This window comes from Simochromis diagramma, unplaced genomic scaffold, assembly GCF_900408965.1.
Source record: "Simochromis diagramma unplaced genomic scaffold, fSimDia1.1 OVJJ01000097.1, whole genome shotgun sequence".
NCBI lineage: Eukaryota > Metazoa > Chordata > Actinopteri > Cichliformes > Cichlidae > Simochromis > Simochromis diagramma.
The window spans coordinates 484,647-503,133 of NW_024387319.1; the positions used below are offsets into that span (position 1 = coordinate 484,647).

Below are 18,487 nucleotides of genomic sequence, written 5' to 3' on the forward strand. Positions count from 1 at the left end.
CTGTGCTAGTTATTTTAATTACTCTTCCAATGGAACCAAACTACCCTAAGTAATCAATAACCTCATTGTCAACCTCATCACCTGTTACCCTCCTACTAGGACAGAGTTAGGTACTTTGACACCTTCAGTTTGGATTACATCCATGTTCTTATTACTCCAACCCAGAATGTCATTGACAAATGTAATGATTTGACCCAAAAGGCATGAAAGCACCAGTTGCTAAACTTCCAAAAATAAAAGGAATTAAACCTCCTGGCTGGTGCGCCACATTTGTGTAGCACCTCTACTCAGGACCAGTACACTTTCACTTCAAATAGAGACCCTAGACATCTTACTAGGTTCAGAAGGAGGTTTTGTTTTGGAGACTCACAAAAGGAATTGGCTTGGAAATGAACAACTGAGACCTTTATTGCCTCAGTACCATTCATAAACATATACAACACAATAAACCAAACTGCACACTAATGGTGCATTTTAAAGGTGAATAGATATAAAGCAGAACCAAATAAAATAAAGACAGTCGAATGAAAGACTTATACTGAATTGTATCAGAACTCTTTTGAATGAATAAAACGGATGGAAGTGTTCCCGTTGTGAAGTTTGAATTGTCCAGTCTGAATTGTCCTTTAAAGTCGTTGAAACCTGTAGCGGAAGTGTCAGTGTGCAAACCCTATTATCTGGGATAGGGCTTGTCTGAAATACAGGGATGCTTGAATCAGTTTCTCAGGCAAATCCCACAATCCGATCGCATGGCTGGCCACATCATTTCATGATCATTCAGGATCTCATTTGGGCTGTTCTCGCCGTCAGTGGTTCTCCAGAATCCTTTCTAGTAGTTCAAAAAAACCAATCTACACAAACAGTGCAGAACAATGTATTTCTTTTCCATCTTGTGTTCTTAACATGAGCTCATGAACTTCTTTTCCAAATGTATTAATAACAAATGGCATTCCATTTAGCTTTACCAAGTTACAAGAGTTACAGTAACTTGTTTGTACCAGTATCAACTATTTTATCACAATTATATCACAATAAAGAACATCAGCAGCTTAAACAGTAATGTAAATAGTCATCGCAATCAAGGTGACATTCATCCGTAAGGCTAACAAGCAAATGTAACTTCATTCACAGTGCAAGTACTAATGAACTTGAAATATGCTCATTTCTATTAAGACTTAACCATTCTAATATAAACAGAGCTAGTGCTTCTATCTGAATACCTCCCCGATCGGAATATGGCTTCGTGGGGGTAGGGTAGCTAACAGCTATTAGCAGCTAGCATCGGCAGTAAAACACCTTTAGCTCAAAGCATTCAACACTTATAACACACTGTAAAGAACAACAAGAAAAGTAAAACAACACACCAAATTTGATGAACAAACGGCATGTCACTCACTGGGATATTCCAACACAAATAACTGGACAGACGTTATTCCCTTTGTGGTCAGAGTTCGGGGCCTAATAAAAGAGTAGCTTATTAGCATTTATACGTAAAACAATCTGGTCTCATTAACCAGGTTGCAGCATTGCATACCAAGATACTTTTCGGTGAGCTCTGACACACACTTGACTGCCATCAGAGAGGGAAGATCTCATAGGAAGAGACAGGTAATGCTTCCTGCGCATTAGACGCACGGTTGTCAGAACACAAAACTGCATTACAGCACCCCCTTCTGACAATAACAAGCTATAGCCTTAGATAAAAAAAAAAAGGGGGGGGGGGGGGATTTTACGGCCCTGTATTTCACATGGGTTACACTATTATCTAACAATTCTCAGCCTGTAATTTTGCACTTACTATATAAGTCTAGGATATTCTGTTCAGACTAATTTGGCCCAGGAAAATTGCACCCTGACTTAAACTGGCTATGATATCTAAGCATGTTTGGAAATCCCTCTGCAGCTCTACATGTCAGTCTCAATAATTCAGTTCAATCATAGAGCCAAATTCACTCTTTTACCCATTATTACATGGAGGGCCAACTCTTAATGAGCACCATTGCAATGTATATATATATATATATATATGTATATATATATAAAAAATTCACTATATGAACTTTATTTAATCACTATATTCCTAACATGCACAGACAGTGAGTGACTTCTCTCTGCATGTCTTATTTTCAACTTTTGACCTTCACTGCGATGTCTGGGAGCCCGTCCCCTTCTCTCCGCCTCTCACACATCCAGTAGCAGGCCATGTTTGTGCCTTCATGAGCTGTACCATCCAGTGTTTTGCTTTATTAAGTCTTTATTATCAATTTTTTTGTCAGTCTCGTATTTACATTTTTCTTTATATCCGGGAGATCTCTCAACCTTGCCAAATCCCATTACACACAATGTACATATGTTTGCACTTCACATCTCCTTTAGCCCATTTTTAGAGACTCAAGTTCATTTATCAACACTTAACTGTTGGAATATTTCCTAAAAATAAACTGAACGTTGAAACCAAATATTTCCTTGGATTTATTGAAATGAATATTTGCAAAGCAATCAAAACAGCACAATCTTCACACCAGCATTGACACCAAAAATATCACCTCTTTTATACTCCTTGTATAAATTGTATCCTACCTACACCCGTTTTCACACCTTCTCTTGTGTGATTAGGTAGAGGATCATTAGGAGGTCCCTCTAAGGGGGACGCTCCCACAGAGCTTAAATCTGGAACTCTCCTCCATTTGACCTTAGACCTGAAGAAGATTCTCGGTTGAGAGGTGAAATAATCTTCAAGCAATTTAAAGAAGTCCAGATTTTTAGGGTCTGTTGCAGAGTGAAAGTTTTTCCACAAAAGGTCACAGTGAAACTCTTTCCCACCACCACAGTGATGACAGGGTTGAGAACTGGATCCTTCTGTGTTGCTCTGCTTCTAAACAAAGACACAAAGACGGTGTAAGTCAGGGAATTCCTTCAACATTTTAATTCTGAAAGTCGCCTGAAATAAAAAGTAAGCTGATTCTGAGGGGGTCAGGTGGGATACACTGATTGGTTTTAGTTAGATGACCCTCCCGTTGTTCATTTAGTAAATACAAGTAAAATGGATTGATTCTTATAAAGCACTTTTTTACTCTGCCTGAGCACTCAAAGTGCTTTATACAACACGGTAAAGCACTTTGCATGCTAGAGTAAAGTGACCTGGTACTGAGACTCAATAAATGTCTTCATTGTAGAGCAACCTTTCTACCAGTGGTAGGCAACCTTTCTGATGATGAGTGCCATCTAAAATTTCCTCAAAAGTCAATTTACCATATCAACAATTGCATTAACAATAAATTTAATAATGCTGCATATCAACAGTTACATAACTGTTAAGTGCTACATAACTGCACTTTTGCTGTAACGAGACAAATTTTCCACCTGTGGGACTAATAAAGGTCATCTTATCTTACACACTATATAGAACAACTTCATAGAAATAGATTTGCTATATTTAAAAAAAAAATTTTTTTTTAATCCATAACAAGAACACCATAACAGCAAAGGAACTATACAAACAGAAAATGCAGATGCTATTAATGGTCGCCTCACAACAATGGTAAATGGCCTGTATAGCGCTTTACTTAATCCCTATGGACCTTGACACTGCATTCAGTCATCCACCCATTCACACACTGGTGATGGCAGCTACATTGTAGCCACAGCTGCCTTGGGGCGCGCTGACAGAGGCGAGGCTGCCGGACACTAGCGCCACCGGGCCCTCTGGCCAACACCAGTAGGCAACGGGTGAAGTGTTTTGCCCAAGGACACAACAACCGAGACTGTCGGAGCCGGGGCTCGAACCGGCAACCTTCCGATTACAAGAAGAACTGCCAACTCTTGAGCCACGTTCGCCCCAAAAACAATGATAAGAAAAAATAAACTGGGCTAATATGACTTATCTTTATACAAGGATTTGCAGATTAATGTGATCCCTGCCGCTGCTTTGTATTTGAAAGTTGTGTTATCTGGGGATCATATTTTGTAACTCGTTGAGGTGTCCTGTTATATCAGCGAGAAAGAAACGTTTTCAACCCATCTTGATGCATGCTCAATCATCCAGGTAAGTAAACCTCCAAAAATTGATTCTGTTCATTTGGACATATAATTTTGTGGGAGAAACGTTTCGTCACTCATCCAAGTGACTTCTTCAGTCTCGGCTGACTGCAGGTTTCCCCCAATCTTATAAACAGTACATTTGCATAATGGTCAGTGGTTGTTGATCAATGGTCATGAGAATCTGCATAATTAAGCTTAAGGAACTGAACTCCCAGCACATTGTTCCTTCAGTGGGCTGGTTTCAGTCATTATGTAAATGCACTGTTTCCAAAATTCCAAAATTGAGTCCAGTAGAATTACTAACATGCGAACACAATTTAATGAGCACAGTTGAACGAAACAGTCAGTCTTAAACAAGAAGATAAGAATATACATACATACCTCACAGTAACTGCACTTGCAGTTTCTTTCTGGTGTGGCTCTGTTGGTGGATTTTAAGGTAACGTGGAGCTTTAAAAGTCTTCTCACACAGGTCACATTTATAAGGTCTCCCCACAGTGTGGGTAAACATGTGGCGTTCTAAGTCTTTATATCTCACAAACAGTTTCCCACACTGATCACAGCAGTAAACGTCATTTCCAGTGTGAATGCGGAGGTGAATATTTAGGCTGCCTAGCAAGTGGAAGGTTTTTCCACATATGTGGCAGTTGTACGCCTTAAATCCAGAGTGGATAACTTGATGACGCTGTAAGAGGCCACTGTGAGTAAAAGCTCTGCCACACTGATCACAGCTGTATGCTTTAACTCCACTGTGACTGAGTTGGTGTCTTTTTAAGCTTCCAGCCTGGGTAAAAGATTTTCCACACAAGTCACAGGTGTATGCTTTAACTCCACTGTGGATGAGTTGGTGTGTTTGTAAGTTTCCAGGCTGGGTAAAAGACTTTCCACATAAGTCACAGGTGTAAGGTTTAATTCCATTGTGGATGAGTTGGTGTCTTTTTAAGCTTTCAGCGTGGGTATAAGATTTTCCACAAAAGTCACAGGTGTACGCTTTAACTCCACTGTGGATGAGTTGGTGTCTTTTTAAGCTTTCAGCGTGGGTATAAGATTTTCCACACAAGTCACAGGTGTACGCTTTAACTCCACTGTGGACGAGCTGGTGTGTTTTTAAGCTTCCAGCGTGGGCAAAAGATTTTCCACACAAGTCACAGCTGTATGCTTTAAATCTACTGTGGATGAGGTGGTGTGTTTGTAAGCTTCCAGCGTGGGCAAAAGATTTTCCACACAAGTCACAGGTGTACGGTTTAATTCCACTGTGGATGAGATGGTGTCTTTTTAAGTTAACAGCAAAAGTAAAAGATTTTCCACACAAGTCACAGGTGTATGCTTTAACTCCACTGTGGATGAGTCGGTGTGTTTTTAAGCTTTCAGCGTGAGTAAACGATTTTCCACACAAGTCACAGGTGTACGGTTTAATTCCACTGTGGATGAGATGGTGTCTTTTTAAGTTAGCAGCAAAAGTAAAAGATTTTCCACACAAGTCACAGATGTACGGTTTAACTCCACTGTGGATGAGTTGGTGTCTTTTTAAGTTTCCAGCCAGGGTAAAAGATTTTCCACACAAGTCACAGATGTACGGTTTAACTCCACTGTGGATGACTTTGTGTCTTTTTAAGCTCCCAGACTGGGTAAAATCCTTCCCACACTCATCACAGCTGTATTTTTTCTGTCCCCTTCTTCTGTGAGGTTTGTCGGCCTCCTGAGAGCGCTGACTTCTCGTTCCATGTTGGTCCTGCAGTGACAGAGATACAAACAGAGGCAGTGAGTGAAATGCAGTCGTGGAACAAACTGAAACTCCATTAGTGGAATCAAAGATGTCAACAAACACGTCGTAGGTGTGTTACCACCACCTTCTGGTGATAGTATCACATTACAATTATGAGCTACAATGAGAGTTGTAACCTGCACACAGGTTCAATAACAGAGATATTTTTGCTCACCTTTTGGGTTGAAGTCATTGTTTCCTCTGTAGTGGCTGAGCTGAGTCTAAATGGCTCGTCTCCTCCTGTTGATCAGCTGGAACAAAAAATATATTTATATGTATTTCATCCTTGACCGAAAGAAGCTGAGATGGAAAGCTCAAATCCACTCAAACTAAATGTCTTCAGTCAGTGTGCCAGCCTCCAGTTAACAACAGTGGTGAGAAACTGCAGTAATGAACCTCCACTGACTGAGTAACTGTAGTTTGGTGCTTCATTTGAACCTCATAGATTTTATTAAACAAAATGGATAAAAAACACACAGTACAAAACAGAAGGTGAGCTGATAGTAAGAGGGTCATCATCTCAAACTACATCAAGATTCTCAGACCATGTCATGGTTCACTTGATCCCTGCAAACAGGCACAAACAAAAACTCTCTAAAGCTTTTATGAAGACACTGAAGCAGTGGACTGATGAGGCTGTGGAGAATCTGCAGGTGTGTCTGGACTGCACCGACTGGCAGGCTTTCAGGATTGTTACCAACAGTTTGGATTAATATAGAGATGCTGTGACGTCCTGTGACATCAGCATCTGTGAGGACAGCTGCACAGGATCACACACCAGGATGAGTTAGAATACTGACGAGGTCTGGTTTACAGCTAAGCTAAAGGAGCCTGAGGCTGGAAATGCAGGAAGTGTTTCAGGCAGAGGCGGAGGCAGACATTTGATACACCCAGGGCTTAGCCCTAAAGGGTAGTATGCATGAATTTGGGGGGGGGGGGGTTTAGAAATGACTGAAAGATTAATAGGCTCCGTTTTGGCAGGCAAGGCAGAACAAAACCAGGGCTGTATCATGACACGCGGACTAAACCCCAATTCAACCAGACCCAGAACTGATCCGGAATTAAAACAGGACTACAACAGTTCAAAATCAGGACTACTGAGGATTTAACCAAGACAGAACCACAATCAGAACTAGATGATATTAGAACTAAAAATCATCATAGACCTGCACTACACTCATTTTTTAATTCTACCAAAGTCCACTATTTAGATTGAGAAAAGTTTATATAATTATTTAGCCTTGTTGTGCAAACAAGCCTGCATAACTTAATAAATATAGAATTTGAAAAATAACAAACCTAAAAAGAAACACTAGGTACGAGATACATGAGGACCTATGATACGGTGATACTTTTAGTAAACAACCATTTGACTAACACAGGGGTGGGCAATCTCAGTCCACGAGAGCCGGTGTCCCTGCAGGTTTTAGATGTGTCCTCGAACCAACACAGCTGATTTAAATGGCTAAATTAGCTCCTCAACATGTCCTGAAGTTCTCCAGAGGCTGGTAACGAACTAATCATGTGATTCAGGTGTGTTGACCCAGGGTGAGATCTAAAACCTGCAGGGACACCGGCCCTCGTGGACTGAGATTGCCCACCCCTGGACTAACATGTGTGTCTCACCTGCTCTTGTTCATCTCTGTTCTGTCCTCATTCTCCTCTCTCTCCCTCTCTGCTCCTCTCTCTCTCTCCCTCTTTGTGCTGACAATCAAGCCAAACACCAACATCATCAAATATACAGTGGAAACCAGATATTTACAAACTCTTCTGATAAAAAAAAAGATTTTTTAATTGTAACATCAAATCAGACTAAATGTTTATTTTTTTTAGATTGATAAATATAAAAAACATATTTGTTAACTTTAAGAGTAAAGAGAGAAACTATCTGTATTTCTTAATTGTAAATGGCACCAAATTGTATTCAAAATTGAGCCACACTTATGGAGCTCCACAGTTGTCTTCCTGGTGTTTTGGTTGACATCTCTTGATTTTCCCATGTCACAGAAACAGGCTCTGTGTTTTGCCTTATATGCATCCACAGCTGTGCCACCAGTTTACTCACATGGACTCTACGAACCAATCAGAAGCTTCTTCAGCTCAGAATGGAATCGTGTGGAGTTTCTTATTAATTAACAATAAACTTAGTGCATATGTACACTTGATGAAAGTGATTAAAATAGACAGCGGAAACCGATTTATTTAGCTGTGGAGGGTAACAACTGAAAATATGAAATAAACACACATGTAAGCTAAGACTCTCTAAAAAAACAGCATTGTTGTTGTTCGGCTTTTCATTTTGCCATTTGTTGATTCACTTGAAGAGCGAGTAACGTAATATTGGTCAAGTGATCAGTTTGATATCAATCTTTCGTGATGCACCGTCATATTTACATTATTTGTACGGCACGAATGATTGGCTTTGGTACCTGGTCAAACTTCAGTTCTGCTCTGCCTGCGTTTCTCCAACAGCCCACTCGCAGGCAGCAGCTGCCCCGCCCCTTCGCTCAGTCGCTTAGTGTCTGAGCTCGGATCATAACTAAATTAGGGGGGATTTACGCACAGTCGTAAATTCCCACAGTGTGCACTTGTGCCAGGTTGAAGGACTACTGCATATAAAACTGTTCAGTTAATACCAATTCATATCAGCTGATATAAGGAAAAAATAATGTAAATATGGTAAGAAAATGGTTAAGAGTTTCGCGCGTTCTCCTCACTGCAATAAACGACTGCATGAGAGACGCAAGTCATGATCACTCTCGTGATTCTTTTCCCTCTGTTTTCAGGTAAAAGTATTTATAGGTTGATATATTTCCCATGTGTACACTGTTAAGATATTTAAGAGGTAATCCTTCATTGTTTTGTAAGAGTTTAGAAACATTGTATTTGTGCGCATATACGTGGCGGTTTTGAGCCTCAGTTTTGTACTGTGTAATGGCCAGTAAGATAACGGCAGGAGCTAAAAACGCCGCTATTGTCAGCCATTTTGTCAGGAAACCTGTTCTGGCATATATGGTAAGATGGTAAATGGCCTGCATTTGTATAGCGCTTTACTCAGTCCCTAAGGACCCCAAAGCGCTTCACACTACATTCAGTCATCCACCCATTCACACACTGGCAATGGCAGCTACATTGTAGCCACAGCTGCCCTGAGGCGCACTGTAATCACTTTAGTGTTTTGGTTTATTATTTAGTGTTTTTCTTCCACCACGTGACATTTAGCAGTACAGAATGTGAAACGTCTCGGTTCATTTTCACTGTAATAAACTACTGCATGAGTCATGATCACTCCCGTGATTCTTTTCCCCTTGTTTTCAGGTAAATTTGATATATATTTAAAAGTTGATATATTTCTCGTTTTCAGGGGTGTAACACACTATGTGCCTCGAATATTGTGTGTACTTTTTGTTTTATACAGTTGTCAGCCAGGCATTTCACTTCCTCTCATGTGTTCATCCACAGCAGCTGGACAATAAAGTTTATTGTGACCCTGATACTGCAGCAGATCGCTCTGATTTCCTGTTATCACTTAAATAGAAACGAGGCTGTAGAGGTTTGGTGCAGGCAGAAAAACAGCTGCAGGGACAATGAAAAGACTTTTCTGCTCCAACTTCTCCCAGCATGCTGAGCTAATGATTAGTTGGTGTTTTTCTCCAAACACTCTCTCACTCTTCTCTCAACGTGTTCACAATAAACTGTGAACAGACACCGAGGAGAGCAGCAGAAGACCTCATTCAGGAGCTAAACTCAACATGAACTGAACTCACAGTAAAGTTAGCTCGGTGCTTACCTTTAGATGAGCCCACAAACCGAGAGAAACTCCGCGATGAAGCTGCAACTCTTTCCAAACACAGGAAACAGATCAGGGAGCAGAGACCCACGTGGTTCACGCTGATCTCAGCTACGATCCAGGAGACAAGGGTGGGCAGATCGATGCAGATATCGATCCAGACGTTGGTAGTGGTTTATGATCGATACTTTAGTTCGTTTCTCTTCTCTGAGTTCACTACTTTACTCCCGTTTCATGAAAAAGCACCTCTCTCTGCTCGACTCCTCTCCTGCTAACAAATTTTGCTCCGCCCCCTTCTTCTTCTGCTGTATAGGGTTTACTGGCGGTTGGCAAACAGCAAAATGGTGCATTACCGCCACTAACTGGTGTGGAGTGTGGACAGAAAAGACAAAAAAAAAAAAAAAAAAAATCAAATCCTCTCGAACAAATGGGTCTGCCTTAAAAACCAAAATACAGCCTGATAACTTTCACTTATAGAGGTCGTGCGAAACAAATCAATCAAGTCCAACTTCACTTCCATATCGTCCAGCTTTTTGATCAGTTGTCTCCTTTCAATATCAAACCTCTGACAATTCAAGAAACATGTTCTATTGTTTCCTGTTCCCTACTGCAGTCACTCCCCTGTACAGTGTTTACCTGTTAAAAACAAGGTGCTATTTGAACCAGTGTGTCCGAATCTCAGTCGAGATATAATCGTATCCTCTATCATGTTTCGGCCTGTACTTCTCATTTTCCCCACTTTCCTTTGGATTTTATAAAACCATCGCCCTTTCCTCTCTTCCTCCCATTGCTTTTGCCACATTTCCTTCATTTTGTATCGTACTGTACTCTTGAGCTCCGTCTTAGTCACACTAATAACCATATCTACCATCGGTCTCCTTGTTGCGACTTTTGCTGTCCTATCTGCCATTTCATTTCCTTTACCTCCACGATGCGCTGGTACCCATAAGAATGTGACCATAAGCCCCATCATAACAAGTCTGAACAATGTTTGGCCTGGGGAGGCACAGAGAGAGAGAACTTAAAATACACCTGTTATTAAATGGTGAAGTTTATATGCTACTAACAAATGAACTCTCTGGGTTGCAGGACAACAACTTAAAAAAGAAAGAAAAGAAAGAGACTGGTATGACCAACCAGTGATGAAACAATAAATTTAGTGGTTAAGAGAGTCAAATTCTGAGAGGTTTTCTGCTGATTGAACAACACAAGTAATTAATGAAGGAAGGAAAATTCTCTTTTGTGAGTTTAAACATGATCTTAAGAATTTAAACATGTACCTGTGTTGTCCTGTCAACTTGGTGGGCTAGGAGTTGATTATATTGTGAGAAAAAAAGGGGGGGGAGGGAAGGCTGACACAGGGCCTGGCTTGGTGTTTCTTCCCTCTCTTTGTAACACAACCAACACAACATCATTTTCCTGTTCGTCTGTTTTTGTTTTGTTTTTTGTTTTTTCTCTGTATGCTTCAGGCAGTGGTTTACCCAAAACACAAGAACAGGAAAGTGATGAACACACACACACACACACACACACACACACACACACACACACACACACACACACACACACACACACACACACACACACACGTCTACACACACACTGATCCAGAATGAAGTGATACACACACATGAACACATGAGCAGTCGTTGATTGAGTGAGAAATGACACACACACCTAAACCGAAACGCTGATTCACTGAGAAGTGACACACACAAATACACGTGCACATGCTCGTGCAATGAAGAGTGATGCACACACACACACACACGCTGATGCAATGAAGAATGCTTTGCTAACAAATGCTTATGCTGATATGCAAAATGCTGCACACAAACATCCAAATACAGAATCTGTTACAAGAAGCCATTGATTACTTAGAATGCGTTTTATGTCACCCAGAGGGCATTTATGTAGATTTAAGGAACAAGGTCTAAAACTGTCTGGTTATGAAAACAATGTCTGTGCATGATGTCTGTTTATGGCTCAAGGCCTCGACTGAAATGTTTACTGTGCTTGACACAGCCCCGATGAGGAGCAGTGGTACAGAGTGAAAATGATGAAGTTTGAATGTAAGTTTTATTTCGGAGCGCCCCATTTTCTGTGATTGAGACTTAATTCAAGAAGGAACAAAAGGTGCTACAGTACCTGATGTTCTCATTCCCACACAATGTTGTCCCGGGAGGAAGCAAAACCTTCCTGTGAATTTCTCACTGAATTTTGGGTTTTGCTGAGTAGTAGGTTGATTTTATCAGTGAGGTTTGGGTTGTTTTCTTTCTCTACGAGAGGGAGAGAGATGGTTTTATGGTTGGACATGTCTGCAACGGGCCCTAGTATGTGTTATTATATTAGTATTTTATTGGTTACGTTTGTTTTTGCTTTTGTTACAGTGCACTGAGAGGTGTGATCCACAAGAGGTGATATTTTGATATTTTGTGAGTTCATGATTTAATAATTAGCTCTTTAAACCAGGCCTGAAAGATTGAAATTTAAAGCGCTATGAAATGTTCTTACTGAAAACAGTCGCAAAGTGTGCTTCTCCATGATTATAATGGGCTTGGGAGAAATTCACTTATAGGGGACACTGATCACATGAGTCCCGAGCCGACCTTAGGAGTAGTAAATGTTGAGCAACAATTCATCCAACCTGCAACAGACGGTGGATGCTTTGTGTTGTTTTGTTACTGCAGGAGCAGGAGGATAAGAGACTGGAGGGGGAGAATGTAGTTTCCCATGAGAGTGTGGAACTGCAGATGTTAGATTTGTATTGTTGATTGTCATTTATGCTTAGAAATATCTACTCATATATGCTTAGAGTTGCATAATCAATGTCATGTTGGTAGAGGTTTGATCCATAACACTAGAATTACTGAGCCTTTTTTCCCCTGGTGCAAGTCCCTACTACTAGATTTACTAGCCCTGCGCAAATTCCCCCGACCCTAACACCTCTTGGCACCCCGCTGAGATTTTCACAGGTCTTCAGCTCCATTGTTCTCCTGCTTTTGTTGTGCAAACACACCATCCCCCAACCCCCAACCATGAGAGATTCAGGTCTTTCCTTCCCTGCAAGGCTACTTTCTTGTCACTACATTGCATGCCTGTCCATAAACACATATACACAGAGTTGTACATATATTTATATAGCCACACCTTACATAATATACAAAAAGTCTAGTTATACACACATATATATATATATATATATACACAGTGGGGCAAAAAAGTATTTAGTCAGCCACCGATTGTGCAAGTTCCCCCACTTAAAATGATGACAGAGGTCAGTAATTTGCACCAGAGGTACACTTCAACTGTGAGAGACAGAATGTGAAAAAAAAATCCATGAATCCACATGGTAGGATTTGTAAGGAATTTATTCGTAAATTAGGGTGGAAAATAAGTATTTGGTCACCTCAAACAAGGAAAATCTCTGGCTCTCACAGACCTGTAACGTCTTCTGTAAGAAGCTTTTCTGTCCCCCACTCGTTACCTGTATGAATGGCACCTGTTTGAACCCATCATCTGTATAAAAGACACCTGTCCACAGCCTCAAACAGTCAGACTCCAAACTCCGCCATGGCCAAGACCAAAGAGCTTTCGAAGGACACCAGGAAAAGTATCGTAGACCTGCACCAGACTGGGAAGAGTGAATCTACAATAGGCAAGCAGCTTGGTGTGAAAAAATCAACTGTGGGAGCAATCATCAGAAAATGGAAGACATACAAGACCACTGATAATCTCCCTCGATCTGGGGCTCCACGCAAGATCTCATCCCGTGGGGTCAAAATGATCATGAGAACGGTGAGCAAAGATCCCAGAACCACACGGGGGGACCTGGTGAATGACCTGCAGAGAGCTGGGACCAAAGTAACAAAGGTCACCATCAGTAACACACTACAACGGCAGGGAATCAAATCCCGCAGTGCCAGACGTGTTCCGCTGCTGAAGCCAGTGCATGTCCAGGCCCGTCTGAAGTTTGCCAGAGAGCACATGGATGATACAGCAGAGGATTGGGAGAATGTCATGTGGTCAGATGAAACCAAAGTAGAACTTTTTGGTATAAACTCAACTCGTCGTGTTTGGAGGAAGAAGAATACTGAGTTGCATCCCAAGAACACCATACCTACTGTGAAGCATGGGGGTGGAAACATCATGCTATGGGGCTGTTTTTCTGCCAAGGGGACAGGACGACTGATCCGTGTTAAGGACAGAATGAATGGGGCCATGTATCGTGAGATTTTGAGCCAAAACCTCCTTCCATCAGTGAGAACTTTGAAGATGAAACGAGGCTGGGTCTTCCAACATGACAATGATCCAAAACACACCGCCCGGGCAACAAAGGAGTGGCTCCGTAAGAAGCATTTGAAAGTCCTGGAGTGGCCTAGCCAGTCTCCAGACCTCAACCCCATAGAAAATCTGTGGCGGGAGTTGAAAGTCCGTGTTGCTCGGCGACAGCCCCAAAACATCACTGCTCTCGAGAAGATCTGCATGGAGGAATGGGCCAAAATACCAGCTACTGTGTGTGCAAACCTGGTAAAGACCTATAGTAAACGTTTGACCTCTGTTATTGCCAACAAAGGTTATGTTACAAAGTATTGAGTTGTATTTTTGTTATTGACCAAATACTTATTTTCCACCCTGATTTACGAATAAATTCTTTACAAATCCTACCATGTGGATTCATGGATTTTTTTTTCACATTCTGTCTCTCACAGTTGAAGTGTACCTCTGGTGCAAATTACTGACCTCTGTCATCATTTTAGGTGGGGGAACTTGCACAATCGGTGGCTGACTAAATACTTTTTTGCCCCACTGTACATACATACACACACACACACACATATATACATACATACACACACATATATACATACACGCACACATTACATATATGTATATATACATATACATATATGTATGTATGTATGTATGTATGTATGTATATATATATATATATATATATATATATATAGAGGCTGGGGTCTATCACACCAGGCAAGACCCCAGGTGCAGGCTGTGTAAAGATGCCCCAGAGACAATCCAGCACATAACAGCAGGGTGCAAGATGCTAGCAGGCAAGGCATACATGGAACGCCATAACCAAGTGGCCGGCATAGTGTACAGGAACATCTGTGCCGAGTATAATCTGGAAGTCCCGAGGTCAAAATGGGAGATGCCCCCAAGGGTGGTGGAGAATGACCGAGCTAAGATCCTGTGGGACTTCCAGATACAGACGGACAAAATGGTGGTGGCTAACCAACCGGACATAGTGGTGGTAGACAAACAGAAGAAGACGGCCGTAGTGATCGATGTAGCGGTTCCGAATGACAGCAATATCAGGAAGAAGGAACACGAGAAGCTGGAGAAATACCAAGGGCTCAGAGAAGAGCTGGAGAGGATGTGGAGGGTGAAGGTAATGGTGGTCCCCGTGGTAATCGGACCACTAGGTGCGGTGACTCCCAAGCTAGGTGAGTGGCTCCAGCAGATCCCGGGAATAACATTGGAGATCTCTGTCCAGAAGAGCGCAGTCCTGGGAACAGCTAAGATACTGCGCAGGACCCTCAAGCTCCCAGACCTCTGGTAGAGGACCCGAGCTTGAAGGATAAACCGCCCGCAGGGGCGTGCTGGGTGTTTGTTTTTTATATATATACACACACACAGGGAGTGCAGAATTATTAGGCAAGTTGTATTTTTGAGGAATAATTTTATTATTGAACAACAACCATGTTCTCAATGAACCCAAAAAACTCATTAATATCAAAGCTGAATGTTTTTGGAAGTAGTTTTTAGTTTGTTTGTAGTTTTAGCTATTTTAGGGGGATATCTGTGTGTGCAGGTGACTATTACTGTGCATAATTATTAGGCAACTTAACAAAAAACAAATATATACCCATTTCAATTATTTATTTTTACCAGTGAAACCAATATAACATCTCCACATTCACAAATATACATTTCTGACATTCAAAAACAAAACAAAAACAAATCAGCGACCAATATAGCCACCTTTCTTTGCAAGGACACTCAAAAGCCTGCCATCCATGGATTCTGTCAGTGTTTTGATACCAGCCCAAACCAGTACTCCACCTCCACCTTGCTGGCATCTGAGTCGGACTGGAGCTCTCTGCCCTTTACCAATCCAGCCACGGGCCCATCCATCTGGCCCATCAAGACTCACTCTCATTTCATCAGTCCATAAAACCTTAGAAAAACCAGTCTTGAGATATTTCTTGGCCCAGTCTTGACGTTTCAGCTTGTGTGTCTTGTTCAGTGGTGGTCGTCTTTCAGCCTTTCTTACCTTGGCCATGTCTCTGAGTATTGCACACCTTGTGCTTTTGGGCACTCCAGTGATGTTGCAGCTCTGAAATATGGCCAAACTGGTGGCAAGTGGCATCTTGGCAGCTGCACGCTTGACTTTTCTCAGTTCATGGGCAGTTATTTGGCGCCTTGGTTTTTCCACACGCTTCTTGCAACCCTGTTGACTATTTTGAATAAAACGCTTGATTGTTCGATGATCACGCTTCAGAAGCTTTGCAATTTTGAGACTGCTGCATCCCTCTGCAAGATATCTCACTATTTTTGACTTTTCTGAGCCTGTCAAGTCCTTCTTTTGACCCATTTTGCCAAAAGAAAGGAAGTTGCCTAATAATTATGCACACCTGATAGAGGGTGTTGATGTCATTAGACCACACCCCTTCTCATTACAGAGATGCACATCACCTAATATGCTTACTTGGTAGTAGGCTTTTGAGCCTATAGAGATTGACAGACCACGTGACTTTTGCGCATTGCATGCTGGGAACTCGTGGCAAAACAATCCAAGTGTCATGGTCCTGGGTCGGTGACCCAGCGCTTTTAGTTTGTTATCATTTTCTAGATGATGATTGTTTAAGTTCTATGTTCTATTCGGTCTGCCTCTGAGTCTGCGTCTGTATCTGTCTGTCTATGGTGTCACCCCATCTGTTTGTGAATCTGTCTGTTTAGTTCAATGTCTTGTCTGGTTCCATGTGTCTGAGTTTCCTGTTTTATTGTGAAGGTCCGTGTCGTATGTGAGTGTGATCAGTTTACGTTTCCCCTGTCCCGTCAGCCCAGATTCCTCCCAGCTGTGTTGCCCTCCTGTCTCTCATCCCCTGATTACTGGTGTGTGTATTTAAGCCCTGTGTGTTCTCCTGCCTGTTGCCGGTTCGTCTGTGTTCCTCGGTGTCCTGCTCGTCTCTCTGCCTCTCTTCCCTTTTTGTTTCATCTCAGGTTTGTCATTTAGCTTTCCCAGTTCAGGTCTTTAGTTTTGTCTTCCCTCTTGCCTGTTTTGCCTTCTCACCACTGTGTAAATAAACTCACCGGCATCTCATCCACTGCCTGCATCTTGGGTCCTTCTTCTAACTCCACACGGCTTGCCTCGGCAGCCGTGACACCAAGTACCGCATCAAATGCAAGCATTTGCAGCACCGCAAAACGTTCATTCTTCGGTTCCAATAAATTCTTGCTTTTTCTTTGCCCCCCAAAAAGGTATGTACAAAACGAAGGAGAACAATGCCGGTCCGTACAAAGACAGACTTGATGAAAAGTCAAAGAAAAGATACGAGGAAAAAAATCAAACCAGTGAAAGGGTCAGACCCTTACGAGCACACAGAGGGACAAAATACGTTAGCGTGCTGCCCAACTTTCACCATGCTCATATTTATAATTATACGGTTCTTGGAGTGAGCGCATACACTCGTGAAGTTTAGTAACTTCAGGTCACTGCAACAAGCCCAGCTACAGTTTACCGACGGATGGGTGCAGGACCTTGAAATGCACCGTGTAGAAAGTAAAGACCATCGTACATATCATAAGTTTACCAGTCTCACAAATCGTCTTCATAAATACACATTCGTTAACAGTTTATTAATAGGACCTTTGAGCTCAATGGTAATTAATTAGTAGTGGAAATAATTTCTGGTACGCGTTACAGAAATGTAGCAGTGACAATAATATTGTATGTTGTAATCGTACTGGGCAATTAGTGATACAAAACAACTGTTTTATCCTTTGAATAAAAGTATGTTTTTGTCAATGTACCATAATAACAAAAGCGAAACACAATATTGTGTCAGGACAATTCACTATTTATGCACAATAAACAAAGGAGCGACAATTTCTGTTCAGCGCCAGACTTGCTTGTAACCTATATCACCAATTATGTTATGAAAAATGACGCATTAACTACAACAGCAGACTGACGTCACATTTTCAATCTCTATACAGCTTGGAGTAAGACAGCATGCATGAAGAGGATGATGTGGACAAAATACTCATTTGCCTAATAATTCTGCACTCCCTGTATACAGTGGGGCAAAAAAGTATTTAGTCAGCCACCGATTGTGCAAGTTCCCCCACCTAAAATGATGACAGAGGTCAGTAATTTGCACCAGAGGTACACTTCAACTGTGAGAGACAGAATGTGAAAAAAAAATCCATGAATCCACATGGTAGGATTTGTAAAGAATTTATTCGTAAATCAGGGTGGAAAATAAGTATTTGGTCAATAACAAAAATACAACTCAATACTTTGTAACATAACCTTTGTTGGCAATAACAGAGGTCAAACGTTTACTATAGGTCTTTACCAGGTTTGCACACACAGTAGCTGGTATTTTGGCCCATTCCTCCATGCAGATCTTCTCGAGAGCAGTGATGTTTTGGGGCTGTCGCCGAGCAACACGGACTTTCAACTCCCGCCACAGATTTTCTATGGGGTTGAGGTCTGGAGACTGGCTAGGCCACTCCAGGACTTTCAAATGCTTCTTACGGAGCCACTCCTTTGTTGCCCGGGCGGTGTGTTTTGGATCATTGTCATGTTGGAAGACCCAGCCTCGTTTCATCTTCAAAGTTCTCACTGATGGAAGGAGGTTTTG

General features: G+C 41.7%; 1 protein-coding gene and 1 long non-coding RNA gene across 2 annotated transcripts; both read right to left on the minus strand.

Annotated features, from left to right (window-relative positions):
• Positions 1–383: 383 nt before the first annotated feature.
• On the minus strand, positions 384–5,455 carry LOC120717333 (zinc finger protein 85-like; the record flags this gene model as incomplete). The annotated part of the gene is made up of 2 exons (XM_040005265.1): positions 384–2,875; positions 4,423–5,455. A coding segment is annotated over one exon (1,032 nt), but the record flags the coding sequence as incomplete, so codon positions are not given.
• Positions 5,456–5,722: 267 nt separating this feature from the next.
• On the minus strand, positions 5,723–9,648 carry LOC120717303. Its single transcript, XR_005692161.1, has 3 exons — positions 9,597–9,648; positions 5,982–6,057; positions 5,723–5,773 (listed from the first exon to the last, which is right to left on the minus strand). It is a non-coding gene; the product is annotated as an uncharacterized LOC120717303 (long non-coding RNA).
• Positions 9,649–18,487: the final 8,839 nt, after the last annotated feature.